The sequence below is a fragment of the Alligator mississippiensis genome, chromosome 3 (genome assembly GCF_030867095.1).
Source record: "Alligator mississippiensis isolate rAllMis1 chromosome 3, rAllMis1, whole genome shotgun sequence".
Taxonomy (NCBI): domain Eukaryota; kingdom Metazoa; phylum Chordata; order Crocodylia; family Alligatoridae; genus Alligator; species Alligator mississippiensis.
The window spans coordinates 140,958,910-140,968,913 of record NC_081826.1 but is presented as its reverse complement, the minus strand read 5'-3'; the positions used below and the strand labels follow the sequence as shown (position 1 = coordinate 140,968,913).

The window sequence follows — 10,004 nt, the reverse complement described above, 5'->3', positions numbered from 1 at the left end:
AGCAGATAGTATCAACAGCAGGGCTTTGGCTTCTTTGACCACTCATGTTGTTCCAAGATGAAGGATTTCCAGGAAAATCTGGGATCCACCTGATGAAGAGAGGGATGAGCATCTTCACAGACAGGCTCTCTAACCTAGCGAGTGTGCGGGCCGGGAGCGGTCTGAGGCTTTCGGGGGCGCGCGGCAGGCTGTGGCCAGCAGCCCTGGCATGTGGGTCGGGGAATGCGGCACGACGGACTAGAATTAGGCACGGACTCGTAGAGGTTGATTAAAGATTATTTTACTTACACCGTAGATGGTCACGGTGCAGGCAGGAAAACTTGCTTGCGTTGCAGTTACAGATAGAAAAGAAGAAGAGCGAACAAGAGTTCTAACCGTGAACTGTGGTCCAAGGCCGGCTGAAAGCTCTAGAATCGCGAGCCCGTCGAATCAACCGGACGAAATAACCCGAGAAGAGCTCTGGATACCACGATGAGAGTCCGACAAGGTGACTTTCCACGAAAGCGCACAGGGAAGGGTACGTCGAGAGATCAGGCGGTGACGGGGAGAGGCTAGAGGTTGATCAGGCCCCTGTATCCTCCTCTAAGGCACACGAGGGGTTCGTTGAGCTCCACAGCGCACTTAGAGTTCTCCACAAGATGGTTATGGAGTCCTCCCTTGTGGGGTTCTCCTTGGAGTTCTCCAACTTGGGCAGAAACCGCTCAAGCCTCTATATGGCTAGCAAGCCAATCGCTAGCCGCCACGTGGGAATAATTTAGAAACAGCCAATAGTGGGACACAAGTTTGCATGCGAGTGGTGGGAACTCCTTTGCACCGGGGTTTTCTCCATGCAACTGAGAATTGCACTGTGCAAAGAAAGCTCCTTGTGGCGGTAAATAATTCTGCAGTGCCGAAGCACACACAAAATCATACCCTTGGGTTATGACATCCCCCCCTTGCTGAAGGCATAGCTAAATTATACCACATGCTCATCACTCGGGTTGCCAGTAGCTCTTATAACTGGTCGTTGAACTAAACGGGTAAACACAAAATCAGCTAACATAAGAAGTTCGTCCTCCAGGGATCGAATTAAATAGCCAGCACAAATACATATACACATAACCAGATTCATAACAAAAAATTGAACAATCAGGGCTTCAGTGGGCGTCATGGCGAAGTCGTGCGTCAAGCCCTCACTTCTGCCGATGATGTTCTCCTTCTTGGGGCTTCTCTCCGCCACGCACTCTGAATTCCGGATCTGTGAAAAGAATTCTCTTAAAACAGTTATTTCACTAATATTTACAAAATTCACATGGAACCACACTATCATTTCTAAAACATATAATACAGGTGTTTGCTACTTCGGACAACCCTCTCTTGTACACTCAACTAGATGAAATTATCGAGGAGTCGTCATCCAGTTCTTCTAGATAATGGAAACCTAACTCATAGGCCAGTTGCCATTGGCCTGCGTCCCCTAAAATCCAAAGTTGCCGCTTATTGAGTCCAGAACACTGTAGGAGAAATCCAAACATGTATTGCTCCTCTGGTGTTCTCTGTGGCAACGATGGAAGATCGGATTCTCGATGTCTTGCGCCTTGAGCCTCGGTCGGGTGTCGACGTTCCCGATCGCTGGATATTCTTGGCTCCATCAGGATACGCAGTCGTGACAATTGACGCAGAAGATTACTCACGGGTTGGTTCACCATTGGGTTAAGCAGAATCCGGAGGACAACGCTGTTCTTTCGCCCATAAACCTCAAGACAACTATCTATGCTGTGAATGGTTACTGGAACGGTTCCAGGATCTCGTAGATGACAGTAAGGCCATGGTCTTATTCGCTGGAGTGATGTCAGTCCCAGCGCACATGCTCTGGGGTTCCAGGCACAGTACGAGACTCTGATTATCACTAGCATGAGTTGCTTTGCGCCGTCCGTCATGCCATGCGTGGGCTTTTTGACCGATCAGTCCTGCAACAAGAGCTGGCAGTGGAATAGGCCAGTGAACATTAAACACCACCATGTCGATGTCAGTGACATGTCCTCTACTCCACGAAGCTTGTCTGACCAAGAAGCTTGCTTCTTCCTGGTTTAGCAGGTCGGATCCAAGTTCCACGACCAAACGTCCCAACCATACAGCTAGAGTTTCTTCAGGTTGGATTCTTGATTCTCTGCACAAATCCTGTAGTTCAGTTCTGGTGCGAGCATAGTAGGTAGTAGCAACTCGGCTGGTTGTTGTTACAGGATGAACTGCTGCTGCGGGAGTCACTGCTGTTGTTATTACTTCAGGCAGGAGGGGCGGATGCACTCCTCCGCTCGATTCTCCCTTCCGTCGACAAGAAGGCGTGGTCGCCGGAAGCGACGCTGCGTCGGTGGGCGGGGTCGCCGACCGAACTCTCGCGTGTTCCTCCGAAGCTCCACCCTTCTCTTCCGGTTCTTCCACGCGGTCTCCCTCTTGCTCGGTGCCATCTTGGCGTGGCGTCTCAAGATTTTCTTTCGCAGCCGCTTCTTTGACCGCTTGAACGGCCATACGCAGCTGGGCTTTCAAACTTAAATTCTTCTGCATTAAATCGGTTACAGTACGAAAAGTTGCAGTTAGCATTCCCCCCTTGTCGTACCTTGGGGCCACCCTCTCATCTGTGGTGCGTTCCTCCGTCTTCAGATCTTCGCGGAGCTCGGATGGAAGCTCACGACCCCTCAATCTAGATGCCAGCATAAAGGGGGTGAACCGGTCGATCGGCACCGGTTCTTCACTCTCCCAAGCACACCTTAGGCAATGGGCACACTCCCGGGTGAGGGTCGGGTTTACTGCGCCTGCCGGGTTGACTCTGGCGAGGGACACAGTGTCGAGGGGCCTAAACAGGACCCGCTCATCACTCATTACACACCTGAATACCGCAGGGTGAAGGTACACTTCCCTCTCTTTTGGGGCTCCGTCTTCAGAAGCTCCCTCTTCTCCGTTCAGCGAAAGGCGTCCACTGATAAACCTCTCACCCATTCCGCCCGCCTGGTGGTAAGCGATATGTGCCTCCAGTTCCATGAAGTTCTCTACTTGGCGTTTTCCACTGCGCCAAGGGCAGTTCTTAACTAATTCTAGTTCCATCGTGCTTTCCCCGGATCCCATCCTCGTCACCATGTGCGGGCCAGGAGCGGTCCGAGGCTTTCGGGGGCGCGCGGTGGGCTGTGGCCAGCAGCCCTGGCACGTGGGTTGGGGAATGCGGCCTGATGGACTAGAATTAGGCACGGACTCGTAGAGGTTGATTAAAGATTATTTTACGTACACCGTAGATGGTCATGGTACAGCCAGGAAAACTTGCTTGCGTTGCAGTTACAGATAGAAAAGAAGAAGAGCGAACAAGAGTTCTAACCGTGAACTCTGGTCCAAGGCCGGCTGAAAGCTCTAGAATCGCGAGCCCGTCGAATCAACCGGACGAAATAACCCGAGAAGAGCTCTGGATACCATGATGAGAGTCCGACAAGGTGACGAAAGCGCACAGGGAAGGGTACGTCGAGAGATCAGGCGGCGACGGGGAGGCTAGAGGTTGATCAGGCCCCTGTATCCTCCTCTAAGGCACACGAGGGGTTCGTTGAGCTCCACAACGCACTTAGAGTTCTCCACAAGATGGTTATGGAGTCCTCCCTTGTGGGGTTCTCCTCGGAGTTCTCCAACTTGGGCAGAAACCGCTCAAGCCTCTTATATGGCTAGCAAGCCAATCGCTAGCCGCCACATGGGAATAATTTAGAAACAGCCAATAGTGGGACACAAATTTGCATGCGAGTGGCGGGAACTCCTTTGCACCGGGGTTTTCTCCATGCAACTGAGAATTGCACCATGCAAAGAAAGCTCCTTGTGGCGGGAAATAATTCTGCAGTGCCGAAGCACACACAAAATCATACCCTTGGGTTATGACAGTGAGGAGGACTTTAAACTAGGTTCATCAGGGGATGAAGACCAAAGCTCTGAGGTAAGTGAGGAAGCAGGTGACCTGGAGGAGGCACAAGAAGGAGGAGGCATCAGAGGAAGTCATCTCATTCTTCCTGAGAAATATGGCAAGCAGCTAGTTACCTCAGGTGTCTATACATGAATGAATGGAGCCTGGGAAAAAAACAGGAAGAATTGGAAGTCCTCACACAGTCACAGAACTATCACATGGATGGAATAGCAGAGTGTGCCTACATGTCGCCCTACGGCAGGGATGGGCAAAATATGGCCCATGGGCCAGATCCAGCCCACTAGGCACTTTCATATAGCCTGTGATGCCCCCCAATTAATTGTACCCTGCCCAACCCTTCTGCTTCTGGTGCCTCACTCCCACCCTTGCATCTGCCCTCAACATACCCTATTATGCCTTGCTCCCACCCTCAAGGACCCGGCCCCACTAGCACAGGTCAGGGCTGCTGCTGCAGGTATCCCCAGCATCCCACTCCCTCTGGGCAGCAGGTAGGGAAGTGGGGGTCAGGGATGGGGGTGGGGCTGCAGCTGGGCAGGAGCGTGGGGCTAGGGCTGGTAGCAGTGTGGAACCCATGCCCAGGGGCAGTGCAGAGCTCGGCTGGTCAGGGTGTGGGTGTGATGGAGGGTGAGGGGTGTGGGAACCCCTCCCATACTCCTCCCACAGCATGCAGCCCTGGCAGGCAGCAAGGGCAGCAGCAGGCAGGATACTCATTCTCGTTCCTCATGCTGGGGAGCACAGCCTGCTTCCAGGGCAGCCTTTCCTGTTCCTCTTTCAGTCCCTACATATTTAATTTTCCCAGTGGAATCTGCACTTGGAGGATATAACTCTTCACTGATGGGAAGCAACGTCACGTTCTCCTGTGGCAACGTCTGTAGAATCTAACCATATTGGAGCACAAGGCAGGGAACAATCAGCATCTAGTTACTAGATATTATTTTTGGCACTGGATTGTACTCCTTTCATGTCTTAATTATTCATTCATCAGAATTAATCAAATAGGGTTGGGAGGAGGGGGGTGAACCACTACCAAAAGTGAAATGGTTAGTCTCTTACCTTTATGCAGCAATAAAACTCCATTGCTTCTGCCATTTATAGTTTCAAAGAAGACAAATATACAACCAAAACTAAAATTCGGAATTAAAAAATGAATGAATGTTCTGAAATACAAAGAAAGAAAACAGTAAAAAGCATGCTTATGTGTTTCCAATCCAGTGGGCATATTCTTAATGATCCCACTACTCAGATGTCTAAAATAATATAAAACTGGCAGTTTTAATTCTGAAGTGTCACACCTGCTAACAATGCCGATAACAGCTGTAATCCCACAAAGAGTTCTAATGCTTCTCATTCTCATCCATCTTCATGGGAGTTTCATCCTGATTCTTGTAGGGATAAAACACATCCTAAACTGCTCTTCACTTCCAATTCTTTGAATGACAAGTTGCTGACTCCATTGTTGGGTGTTTGGGCAGAAAGGACTCTTTCCATGTGCTGTTGCTGAAACCCATCCACTTGAACAAGGTAACCTGCTTCAGGAATTATTCCTTCCCACACTGACTGAATTGAGGGCCAAATCCAGCCCACCACTGAAGCACAAGCTTTACTTTTTCACCATGGGTGTAATCTAACCTCATCAGGTGGTACCATGTCAGTGACCTGTCTTACTGAGAGCTGTTAAGACATACTGACTTTTCACATTTTGCTGGGTATAAGCAATCAGCTCAAGAGAGCTGTTCATCCTTTGCCTACCACCATTGATGTGAATGCTCCTAAAACCTGGGATGAGATATACCCATTACTATACTCCACGTATACTATATCCTACGGGACCAAGTCTCAATCCATTTTTTTCATTTGTTTTAATCACAAGCCAGAACCTTCTATCCTACCAGCCCAGTTCTTGCACCCTCCTAGCTGGCAACTTCAGTAGAGACCCTGGATGGCTGTACCTTTTCTCTCACTCTTCAGAATGTCCCTCTAGAACTGTCACAGTCAGTGAGGGTAGCTCAGTCTATTAGCTAGAGTTTAAGGCACTAGTAGGAGATGAGAAGCTAGGCAGTGGTGTGTAAGTGAAGATCAACCGACAGGGTACCAAACCAAGAGACTGGAATAAGAGGTGTGGGAAAGACCCCAGGCCAGAGTCAGGGGCTGGTGGTCTACAGAGGGGGTTTCAAATCAAGGGTCAAGATCCAGTGACTGGTAAGCAGAACACAAAGCTAGATCCACACTCAGAGTCAGGGAGCTGGAAGAGGAGGCAGATACTCTCAAAAGAACCCTGAACAGTTTGCAGACTGGAAGCGCCATGTATTGTGCACAAGAGGCCAGCTTTAAAGCAGGTCTGAAAGTGGAGAACTTGGACCAATCATGGAAAGGAGTTCTGTTATCTGGGCTGGACCTCAGGTGGACCTACAAGTTTAACAAGTTTTGAATAAAAGAATTAACTCTGAGACAGCCTGGGGGTATTGTGATGAAAGGCTGGTAAGGACGTTCTTCCAACTTAAGTGCCAAAGAGCAGTTCTATTCTACCCTGTTCACTTCTCTGAAACTCCATTAATTTATCTACTTCTTCATCATGCCATGATCTTGCCCTTAAGACTGAGCCACAAAAAATCAGTGAGGAAAAGGAGGACCCACCCACCTTTTGCATTAACATTTTTTTAGGGTGTTGAGTAGCATGGCGTTCTACCTTCCTCTGTAGCAGTGAGCATGGCCCTCATTTTAGGATCTCTTGAGCATACTTTAGCAACCTTTGCAGCAGCAGGACACTGACTGTCATTGCCCTCTGCTTTACCTGTGGCAAGTTAGGATGGTATGTTTTATGGTTCTATGACAAGGTTGACTGTAGTTTTAGTAATATGTTAGGAAAAGATTTGTATGAAATGTTTTGGAATGGGATGATCCTGCCTCAGGCAGGAGATTGGACTAGGTGACCTCCAGAGCTCCCTTCCAGCTCTACTTTTCTATGATCCTATGAAAAAAAAAAGAAAAAAAAACAATCTTAGTTTTGCAATAAAGAATAGCCCCAAAATAGTCCAGTGTACTTCTAGGATTTATGAACATATGCATCATACCACACAAAAGAATGGTAAAAGTCCCTGCTTTTTGTGTCTTTGGTGCCAATGTAGCAGGAATATTGTCTTCACTTCTGGGCAGCATATTATTAGAAAGATACAAACAACCTGAAGGAATTTCAGAGATGAGCAACAAAAGTAGTCAGGGAGCTGGAGGGATAGACTTGTGAGGAAAGATTAAAAGAGCTAAAGCTGTTGACTTAATGAAAAATACTTCAGTAAACATAGAGAGTTTGTGGTCCCAATGGTGTGATGATATAGAAATTACTTTGGACCCTTTTTCAGATCACATGCTGAAGTTCAGAAGAGGGGAGAAAAACAAAAGTGGAAAGAGAATGTTTTAGAGAATAGGTTGGCCATCTATTTTAATTTGCGTCTTCCATCTCCTCGTCATGTAAACTATTTGGAATTAGATTCCTGCAATTCTCAGTTAGAGTGACTGCAGTGTAGTGTTGGCATATCCAAGTTTGCTTGTAACTAGCTAGATTGGATTCTGGGAAGAGTTTAGCTCCAGCACAAAGTACAGGGCTGATGTGAAGATGGCAAGACATGGGAGAATATTTCCCCTTATTTCCACACAATTCTGGGATTAGGTCTGGCTCTGTACCTTGTGGTGTCCTCATGGGCACCCCATATAGGTCTCAGGCCTCTAGCTGTCACCTCTGTCAAGGCAACATTCCCTTTTGCAGCCCCAGAGTGGCCCCACAGAGGAACTGGGGGCATGGTGTGGCCCCAACCCAGACCCTAAGGGGGAAAGAAAGGAATGCGGCCCAGCCCCAACCTGGCCCTCTGGAGGGGTAGGGGCATGGCCTGTCCCCAACCTGGCTCTGAAGGGGGGGGGGAAAGAGATTTTGCAGAAGTTTTCCAGCCACAGGCCCTGGTTCTAATGGGGGACTTCTAGCTATCCAGATAATTAAAGACTATAAAAACTTGGAATATCTCCAAATAAGCTAGAAACTGCATTCACAACAGGTCCAATGCTTGTTTTCTTTCCCATATTAACTTCATTATCACAAATTGTCTGTGAGTCAAGAACCAGAAAATAGATGCCCTATCCCATAAGGATGAACCATCCACCTCAGGCACATCATCACCTTCCACTATTCTCCATCCTAAGAACTTCATTTGGGGAACTATGCAGCTGAGCCTGCTCTCAGCCATACAAATGGCCCTAATCAATGACTCCCTTGCTAAAAAACTGCACCAACTGGAAGAACCACCTCAACCCAACTTTCAGTGGCTCAAGAGGTTTCTGTTTTTCTGACAGTGCCTGTATATCCCAGAGGGTCCTGTAAAATCAAGAAGATTAAGGTTCTGCCATGATTAACTTCCTGTAGTTCACCTTAGACATACTAAACCGTAACTCATAGTCCCCCAACAATTCTGGTGGCCCCAAATGGGGATTGACATTAAATTATACATCTATCCATGCACAATATGTATCTGAAGTAAGAAACCCTGAACCCAGTCAGATGACCTTCAGCCATTACCCACACCTTTGCTGCCATGGTTGACGCTTTTCATGGATTTCATTGTGGACCTCCCATGTTCTAAAAATTGTTCCATAATCATGGTTGTGATGGATGCATTAACTAAGATGGCCCACTTTATCCCATCCAGTCCATCCCCACTGCTAGGAAAACTGTTGACCTATTTGTGAGGCATTTATTTTGCATGTACTTGGCCTACATGGTTGTCCATCTCAGATGCTCTCTGATCATGGCCGCCAGCTTCTTTCATATTGCTGGCATAAGTTCTGTAAGGTCCGGGGCATAGAACCTCTCCACTCATCTGTATGTCATGCTCACGCTAATGGACAAATAGAGTATGTAAATCAGACACTTGAGCAATATCTCAAGTGATCTTTAAAATTCCTTCAGGATAACTGAGTGTCCTCGCTTCCCCTGGCAGAGTTCACATATAAAAATGCAGTCTATATGTCCACAGGTCAGACATCCTTTTTCTCCAACTATGGATTCCTTCCCCAGTTCCACCTAGCACCAACCTTCCCATGGGATCCTACAATGAGCAACCTTGTATCACGCCTCCAGCAAGTGCAGCAAGAACTAAAAACCCATCCTGATGCTGCCAAGACTGTAAATAAAGACCAGGCTGACCAACATCAACAACCCAGCCCTACCATTTTGGTTAATGATGTGCCTATAAGGAAAAGAACACTCTTTGATTGAAGGATAGCAATCTTCCTAAAACTATTTTTGCCTCTTTTAGGGGAAACAGGGTGCTGTGGATGAGTGCTGTGACACATGTCTGTAAGTAAGCTCTTGTGCAAACGAGTGAAGCTCTTATCTTCATAATCTTCTAACTGTGATAGGAGTTGGGTAAGCAAAGCCAAGGTTAGAATTCAGTTCTGGCTAACAATAGATGCTGTCTTAAAATATATCAAGACCCTGAGACCCTCAGCCAATCTGGACCAGCAGAATCTGAACCTGTTTAAGATAGTTGAAGAAATAAACCCTTTTGCCTTTAAGCTTCAACTGCCAGAGACAGTTGTCAAGGTGATCTTGATTTTGGTTTGGAATTGGCTGAAGTTAAACAGCTTACTGCTCATTTGGTAGTTTAGCGTGACTCCAACTGGAAGTTTGTTGGTGGTCAGATGTAGCATCACAGTAAGGAATATCAAGAAGAGTCTTGAATGATGAAACAACCTTACTTAACACCCATCCTAACCTCAAAGGAATCTTCAATAGATTAATTACTGACAAAAACTGCTTGCAAACTGTTATGGAACAGGCAAAGAATAGTGATGAATTTCAGTGGGTATCCATACTTCAGAAGGATCTTCCACAGTGCTTCTCAGTTGACAGAGTTGAAGACTTTCAGACCAAAGAAGGCCCTGTAGAGAGGTTCATGTTGTTACCAGCATTTTCCTGCAGCTGGTGATCTGTAAATATCATGTCAGTTGTACTCTTGATGCCCTAAACCCACACATAGATTCCAGGATGAGCTCTTCAGCAAGTGGAAGGAGATGGTTCAGGAGGGTC

The 10,004-nt window shown here is 47.4% G+C and overlaps 1 protein-coding gene across 1 annotated transcript; it reads right to left on the bottom strand.

Annotated features, from left to right (window-relative positions):
• Positions 1-264: 264 nt before the first annotated feature.
• Positions 265-7,655, bottom strand: LOC132249401 (uncharacterized). The gene is made up of 2 exons (XM_059724468.1): positions 4,985-7,655; positions 265-4,074 (listed from the first exon to the last, which is right to left on the bottom strand). Exon 2 carries the CDS (start codon positions 3,112-3,114, stop codon positions 1,747-1,749), a length of 1,368 nt encoding a protein of 455 aa, XP_059580451.1. The 5' UTR covers positions 3,115-4,074; positions 4,985-7,655; the 3' UTR covers positions 265-1,746.
• Between the last annotated feature and the right edge of the window lie 2,349 nt (positions 7,656-10,004).

Bases quoted from the DNA above. Each gene is read 5' to 3' on its own strand.
- LOC132249401 (XM_059724468.1), bottom strand. From the start codon at position 3,114: ATGGTGACGAGGATGGGATCCGGGGAAAGCACGATGGAACTAGAATTA.